General features: G+C 51.0%; 1 protein-coding gene across 1 annotated transcript; it reads right to left on the bottom strand.

Annotated features, from left to right (window-relative positions):
• Positions 1-873: 873 nt before the first annotated feature.
• On the bottom strand, positions 874-7,082 carry LOC308581199 (prefoldin subunit 6-like). The gene is made up of 5 exons (XM_081183726.1): positions 6,932-7,082; positions 6,276-6,388; positions 4,310-4,380; positions 4,102-4,226; positions 874-1,091 (listed from the first exon to the last, which is right to left on the bottom strand). Exons 2-5 carry the CDS (start codon positions 6,337-6,339, stop codon positions 971-973), a joined length of 381 nt encoding a protein of 126 aa, XP_081039852.1. The 5' UTR covers positions 6,340-6,388; positions 6,932-7,082; the 3' UTR covers positions 874-970.
• Positions 7,083-7,243: the final 161 nt, after the last annotated feature.

Below are 7,243 nucleotides of genomic sequence, written 5' to 3'. Positions count from 1 at the left end.
CGGGGAGGTGAGCCTGACGTAGGGGGCAACACAGGGCTCTCTGCCAGCCCCAGAGAAGCCGGCAGGCATCTGCAGCCTGGCCCTAGAGACCTGACGAGGGGCAGGACCTCTCCAAGCCTGAAGATGCGAGACATGATAGCCGTCTTCAGATATCTCGAGGGCTGTCACGTGGAAGAGGGAGAAAGGTTGTTTTCTCCTGCTCTGGAGGGGAGGACTCGAACACAGGGCTTCAGGTTACGATAAAAGAGGATTTCTGACAGGAAGAGCTGTTCCACAGTGAGCTCTCCTTCCTTGGAGGTTTTTAAGCAGAGGTTGGGTGGTCATCCACCAGGAATGCTTTAGCTGAGATTCCTGCCTTAGCAGGCGGTTGGAATGGATGACCCCCCGAAGTCCCACTGAACTCTACATTTCCATCCGTTCCCTAGAGAGCGAACCGGATGTCCCTGCTTCCTAAAAAGCTCTGCCAGTGCAGCGGGAATTGCCAGAAACCCCATCCTTCTCGGCTTTTCTGCAGCCCTTGCGGAAGTGGGTGGCTGTCGGCCGAAGGAGGGTCTCATCCGAAGAACGTGCTCTGCTCCCTCCTTGGCAGGGGGCTGGACTAGATGGCCCTGGGGGTCCCCCCTTCCAACTCTACCGTTCCGGGATCCCAGCCACCCCTCGAAGCTGCTGCAGCCTGACCCTAGAGAGAGCTCCTTGGCAGGCAGCAATGGGGTCGAGACGCCCTACAGGTTCCAGGCCACAGGGACGGATTTTGTGTGTCGGCTTCGTGTTGGGGGGGTGTCTCCTTTCCAGGGGCCTCCCCCTCCCCATTGCGCATGGCGAGGTCCGAGTGCGAAAGAGGAAGGCATCAGCTGAGAGAGAGAGAGTTGGGAAACTTGGTCCTAGCTTTTATTTCTGCCCAGCGGAGCAGGCCTCGCAACCGTGTCCCCATCCCTCCCCCCACAGTCCAGGAACGGCCCCCCAACTCCCCTCAGGCCTTGACGGCCCCCTTGGCCTGGGCCTTCTGGAACTCCTGCTGCAGCCGCGCCAGCGTCTCCCGCTGCTGGTCCGACTTCTTCTCGTAATCCTGCATCTGGCCCTCGTAGCGCTTGCTGAAACGACAGGACACAGCGGAGGCGGCGTCAGCGCATGTGGCTTCACAAGCCCCGGGGAGGCTGAGAACGCTGCAAGCCCCGCACTGCAAGGGGGTTCGGCTAGATGACACCCGGGGAGCCCTCCCAACACTACGGGGATCCCCAGCAACATGTGTTCAGAGAAGTGACCCCTCTGACAACAGAGCTGGAACATGGACCACTGTATATAACCAATTAAAAACTAAAAATAAGATAAAAGGACCGCTCGTAGTCAACGTCAGTCTCCTCCTCCTCCCCGAGGCGGCTAGCCAGCTGTCCTTTTATCTTATTTTTAGTTTTTAATTGGTTACACAGTGGTACCTTGGGTTACATACGCTTCAGGTTACATATGCTTCAGGTTACAAACTCCGCTAACCCAGAAATATTACCTCGGGTTAAGAACTTTGCTTCAGGATGAGAACAGAAATCGTGCAGCCGCGCAATGGTGACAGCAGGAGGCCCCATTAGCTAAAGTGGTGCTTCAGGTTAAGAACAGTTTCAGGTTAAGAACGGACTTCCAGAAGGAATTAAGTACGTAACCAGAGGTACCACTGTAATAATAATAATTTATTATTTATACCCCACCCATCTGGCTGCGTTTCCCCAGCCACTCTGGGCGACTTCCAACAAAGATTAAAAATACATTAAAATGTCACACATTAAAAACTTCCCTGAACAGGGTTGCCTTCAGATGTCTTCTAAATGTCAGGTAGTTGTTTATCTCTTCGACATCTGATGGGAGGGCTTTCCACAGGGCGGGTGCCATGACCGAGAAAGCCCTCTGCCCCGTAGCTTTGCTTCTCTCAATGAGGGAACCCCCAGAAGGCCCTCGGAGCTGGACCTCAGTGTCCAGGCAGAATGATGGGGGTGGAGACGCTCCTTCAGGTTTACTGGGCCAAGGCCGTTTAGGGCTTGAAAGGTCAGCACCAACACTTGGAATTGTGCTTGGAAACGTACTGGGAGCCAATGTAGGTCTTTCAAGACCGGTGTTATATGGTCTCGGCGGCTGCCCCCAGTCACCAGTCTAGCTGCCGCATTCTGGATTGGTTGCAGTTTCCGGGTCACCTTCAAAGGTAGCCCCACGTAGAGCGCATTGCAGTAGTCCAAGCGGGAGATAACCAGAGCATGCACCACTCTGGCGAGACAGTTCGCGGGCAGGTAGGGTCTCAGCCTGCGTACCAGATGGAGCTGGTAAACAGCTGCCCTGGATACAGAATTGACCTGCGCCTCCATGGACAGCTGTGAGTCCAAAATGACTCCCAGGCTGCGCACCTGGTCCTTCAGGGGCACAGTTGCCCCATTCAGGACCAGGGAGTCCTCCACACCTGCCCGCCTCCTGTCCCCCAAAACAGTACTTCTGTCTTGTCAGGATTCAACCTTGATGGACTGATGCCAGCTTGAGGAGCTCAAGGTGCACAGCGCTCTTCCTCCTCTCCACTTCATCTTCACAACAACCCTGTGAGGTCGGTGAGGCCAAGAGGTGGGGACTGACTCCAAGGTCACCCCAGCGAGCTACACGACCGGAGTGGGGATTCGAACCCTGCCCTCCCAGGTCCTAGTCCAAGGCTCTAACTATTATGCCACCCTCTGGGTTTGTCCAGTCCTGGGTCTGTACAAACCACCCCAATTAGTGGCCACAACTGCTCCCTGTGGAACCCTGGCACGCCCCCCTCCCCCCCGCTTGCAAAGGTAAGTCCACGGCAGCCTGTCTCTGAACCTGAAGGTCCCACAGATGCTATAGAATCGCAAAGGGGTCCCCCAGGGTCATCTAGTCCTGCCCCCCGCAATGCAGGAATCACAGCTGCTTAAGTCGTCATCACGAACAGCAAGTGAGCCATAGCAACCCATGGATTCACATATACTTTATATAGTTTTGTAGCCTTGTTTATATTTCATGGCCATTTTTTTGGTTATTGCTATTTTCTTCCGCTTTTAAAATGTTTTTACATAGTCATACCTCAGGTTACAGACGCTTCAGGCTGCGTTTTTTCAGGTTATGGAGGATATATAAATCGCACTTTGTGCATGCGCAGAAGCGCCGAATCGCAACCCATGCATGCGCAGATGCACCACTGCGGGTTACGAACGCTGCAGGTTGCAAACGTGCATCCTGCACGGATCACGTTTGCAACCTTTGTGTCCACTGTATTCTCATTCATACACACACACACACACACACACAAATTTTCTGTTTAACAATTTAGAATATTCATTTAAACAACCTTAAAATATCAGTGACTTCCCTACTTCTCTTTCCATGGCTCATTTTGCATAGCACAAATCCCTGCACATTTTACATAAACTAAACAATTCAGTTTTCCATTATTGCACACTGTTGAATTTATCTTAATGCTGCCTATGTTTTCAAGCGCACACAATTTCCCCTATTCTCTTCTGCACAGGACGTTATTTTGAGCGTCTGCGCATGCGCGAGCGGTGAAACCCGGAAGTAGCAGAACACGTTACTTCCAGGTCGCTGCGGAATGTAACCTGAAAGTGCTCAACCTGAAGCAACTTCAACCCAAGGTATGACTCTGTGGGTGGGTGTATATGTGTATGTATGTATGTATGTGTGTGTATGTATGTATGTATGTATGTATGTATATATATATATATATATATATATATATATATATGTTTTGGTGTCTTCGGGTGTCTTCCCGTGTAAGAGTTGGGGTGTCTAGGCGACGTTTCGACGAGGTCTCACTCGTCATCTTCAGGCTGGTGCTTTCGGCTTCTTGTTACTGGAACAGAGCTCTGTTCCAGTAACAAGAAGCCGAAAGCACCAGCCTGAAGATGACGAGTGAGACCTCGTCGAAACGTCGCCTAGACACCCCAACTCTTACACGGGAAGACACCCGAAGACACCAAAACCTACATTCCTGTACCCGTGAAAATCTACGAAAGCAAATATATATATATATATATATATATATATGAGAAAAACTGCAGTAGCAGAGCCTCCCCGTGGGATGGAGGCGGCACTCACATCTCCCCTGCGATGTAGTCCAGCCGTTTCGCGACCGTGGCTTTGGCCTCGTCTGTGTCCTGCTTCACCAAGACGGGCCCAATCAGCTTGTAGACGGTGTTGGACGAATCCAACAGGTCCAGCTCCTGCAGAGGAAGGAAAGGTCAGCAGGGAGGGAGGCGGCTCAAGCGGCGGCTTCTGCAAAGGCGGGGGGAGGGTGGGGGCTCACCTCCTTCACCACATTGTTCTCAGTCAGCTGAGCCTCCAGTTTCTGCCGGGCCGTCATGCACTTGCTGATATCTGGAAGCGGGGAAGAAGAACGGGCACAGAAATTGATGGACTATGCAGAAAGGGCAACGCTCACCGAAATAACAAGAAGAATCAAGAAGATCAAGTTCGTGAGAAAGAATGGAAATCATTTACTCTAAACAAAGCAAAATTACTCTAAACAAATAAAGACGCTAGCAGGTTTAATATAAATAACGTGCAGTATACATTTTACACACACACACTTATGTATGTAGAAGAGATTGTAAATAACGATTTAACTTAATTGGGAAATGCAGGAAATAATATAAAATATAAGGAACCCAAGAAGAGGGGGAAGGAAGTCATAAAAAGAGAAATATGGAATATCATTTGTGTTTTAAATTTTTGGTTATTTTTTCCTTTTTTCTGTACTTTGTAAAAGCTTATAAAATTATTATTATTATTATTTTTATTTTTATTATTATTATTATTATTATTATTATTATTACTATTAGCGGGGACGAGGAAGAGTTCCCCCCAGTAAAACAAACAAAAAAGGAAATCCACACAGTTAAAAGTGTAGAACACACATGGAAAAATATTAGAACCAACACAACATAGACCGGCAGTCCACAGGAATGAATGAAATCCAACCCAAAAGCATAGTATTGGAAGGGACCCCGAGGGTCATCTAGTCCAACCCCCTGCAATGAGGGTATCTCAACTAAAGCATCCATGAGAGATGGCCACCAAACTTGTGCTTCAAAACTTCCAAGAACTTAACTTTTAAGTGGGCCCAGCTACTTCTTGGTGGGAGGTCGAGGCGTGACAGGTGTCTAGACAGCACATATAAGAAATGGGGGGGGGGGGAAGACTCCCACATTTTAAACGCAAGCCCAGAACTGAGAGATGCTGCTATAATGTTCTGGAGCAGGGAAATGGGATTCTTAGGTGCTCTTCTGAGTCACTTCCTGAGCCACGTTCAAGGGCCTTCTGGCGGTTCCCTCATTGCGAGAAGTGAGGTTACAGGGAACCAGGCAGAGGGCCTTCTCGGTGGTGGCGCCCACCCTGTGGAACGCCCTCCCTTCAGATGTGAAGGAAATAAGCAGCTATCTTATTTTTAAAAGATATCTGAAGACAGCCCTGTTTAGGGAAGTTTTTAATATTTAATGCTGTATTGTTTTTAATAAATTATTTAATAAAATAATAAATCAATAATAAAAATTATTTAATAAGTAATAATAATAACAATAATAATTATGTCCTTGCATTAATTTACAAAGCCCTGGGCAACTTGGGTCCAGGGTGCTTCAGGGACCGCCTGAACCCCAATTTCCCACTCAGGTCACCTGCAGGAGCGTCGCTGTTCATTCCCCAAGTTGGTGAGGCCCATTTGGCAACAAGGAGAATCCGAGCCTTTTGAGTTACTGGCCCCGTCCTGCGGGACTCCCTGCCACTGGAGTTCGGCCAGCTTTCAAAGACCTGGTGAGAGCTTTTCTGCTGTCTGATTTCAACTTTTAGAACTGTTTCATGTACAGCTATTCTAAGGCGCTCTGATACTTTCTTATGAATAGCTGTGTGCGTGTGTGTGTGTGTGTATATATATATATATATATGCTTTCGTAGATTTTCACGGGTACAGGAATGCAGGTTTTGGTGTCTTCGGGTGTCTTCCCGTGTAAGAGTTGGGGTGTCTAGGCGACGTTTCGACGAGGTCTCACTCGTCATCTTCAGGCTGGTGCTTTCGGCTTCTTGTTACTGGAACAAGAAGCCGAAAGCACCAGCCTGAAGATGACGAGTGAGACCTCGTCGAAACGTCGCCTAGACACCCCAACTCTTACACGGGAAGACACCCGAAGACACCAAAACCTGCATATATATATATATATATATATATATATATATATATATATATATATATGATGAGAAGTGGTGGTGGAATTTACCTTTCTGCAGCTGCTGGTATTTCTCCAGCTCTCCCTGGAGCTTCTTCTGCAGGGCTTCAGCCATTGCCTCCTCCTCTCAGGCGGCTCAGGAGCAGGGGTGCGGGTGGCACTCTCTGGTAGAAAAGCCAAGAGCCCCCAGGAAGTTGCAGCTAGGAGAAAACACAGGGCAGATCCAGCTGTCAAAGGGCTCTGCTTACGTCCCGCTCCGGGCTCCAGTTTGGAGCAGCCCCTCGCCACCAGCTCCTGGGCGGGGAGGGGGGTCTCTATCCTCAGAACAAAAGCTCGTGTGGGAGGACTGAACCCCGGGGGGGCGGTTCTGCATGGTGAAGATGCCCTCTGCCTATGGGTCACCCCAGGGGCCGCCCCAACTCCCAGGGGCATCTTCTGCCCCCTCCCCATCTCCCCTCTGGGTGTGTGGAGAGGGGGGAAGGGGGCAGCCACCCCCCAGGGTCCCTCCCCCCCAGCTCCCCTTTTTCCCCCACCTCCTCCAATGGATCCCCCCAGGCACCTCTGGAGCCCCCTCCCCACCCAAGCCCCCTCCCCCATTCAGCCCCCCAGCACCCATGGCGCCCTCTCCTCGCCCCTTGGTGCCCCCACCCACCTGCCCCTCTCTCTCTCTGCCCCCACCCCCAACACCTGCCCCCTCCCCGACTCACGTTCCGCTAAAGCTCCTCCTCCCGACCGCAGCACTTCCGCCCGCAGCACCTCCGCGTCACCCAGGATCCCTCGCGGTCTCGCTCCTTCCCGCACAGGCGCAGAGCGGCCGCCAGAGCCTTTGGACACGTCACTTCCGCCCTCTGCCAAGATGGCGGCTTAACACAGGACGGAAGCGTAGTCCTAGAGCGGTCGCCTCAAAGTCCCGGGGGCTACGAATACTTCCCCGCCGCAAAGGATACCGGGAAATATACTTTGTCCCCCAGCGGAGCTCCAGTTCCCGGAAACTACAGTTCCCAGGAGGGGATTTTCTT

This window comes from Podarcis bocagei (genome assembly GCF_964188305.1).
Source record: "Podarcis bocagei genome assembly, chromosome: 2".
Lineage (NCBI taxonomy): Eukaryota > Metazoa > Chordata > Lepidosauria > Squamata > Lacertidae > Podarcis > Podarcis bocagei.
The sequence above is the reverse complement of the archived record's forward strand: the minus strand, read 5'-3'. Positions and strand labels throughout refer to the sequence as shown.

Coding starts and splice junctions, on each gene's coding strand:
- LOC308581199 (XM_081183726.1), bottom strand. CDS start 6,339: ATGGCTGAAGCCCTGCAGAAGAAGCTCCAGGGAGAGCTGGAGAAATAC. Junction 4,381..6,275: donor ATACCAGCAGCTGCAGAAAG/GTAAATTCCACC, acceptor CCCCGCTTCCAG/ATATCAGCAAGTGCATGACG. Junction 1,092..4,101: donor GACTACATCGCAGGGGAGAT/GTGAGTGCCGCC, acceptor CTGTCGTTTCAG/CAAGCGCTACGAGGGCCAGA.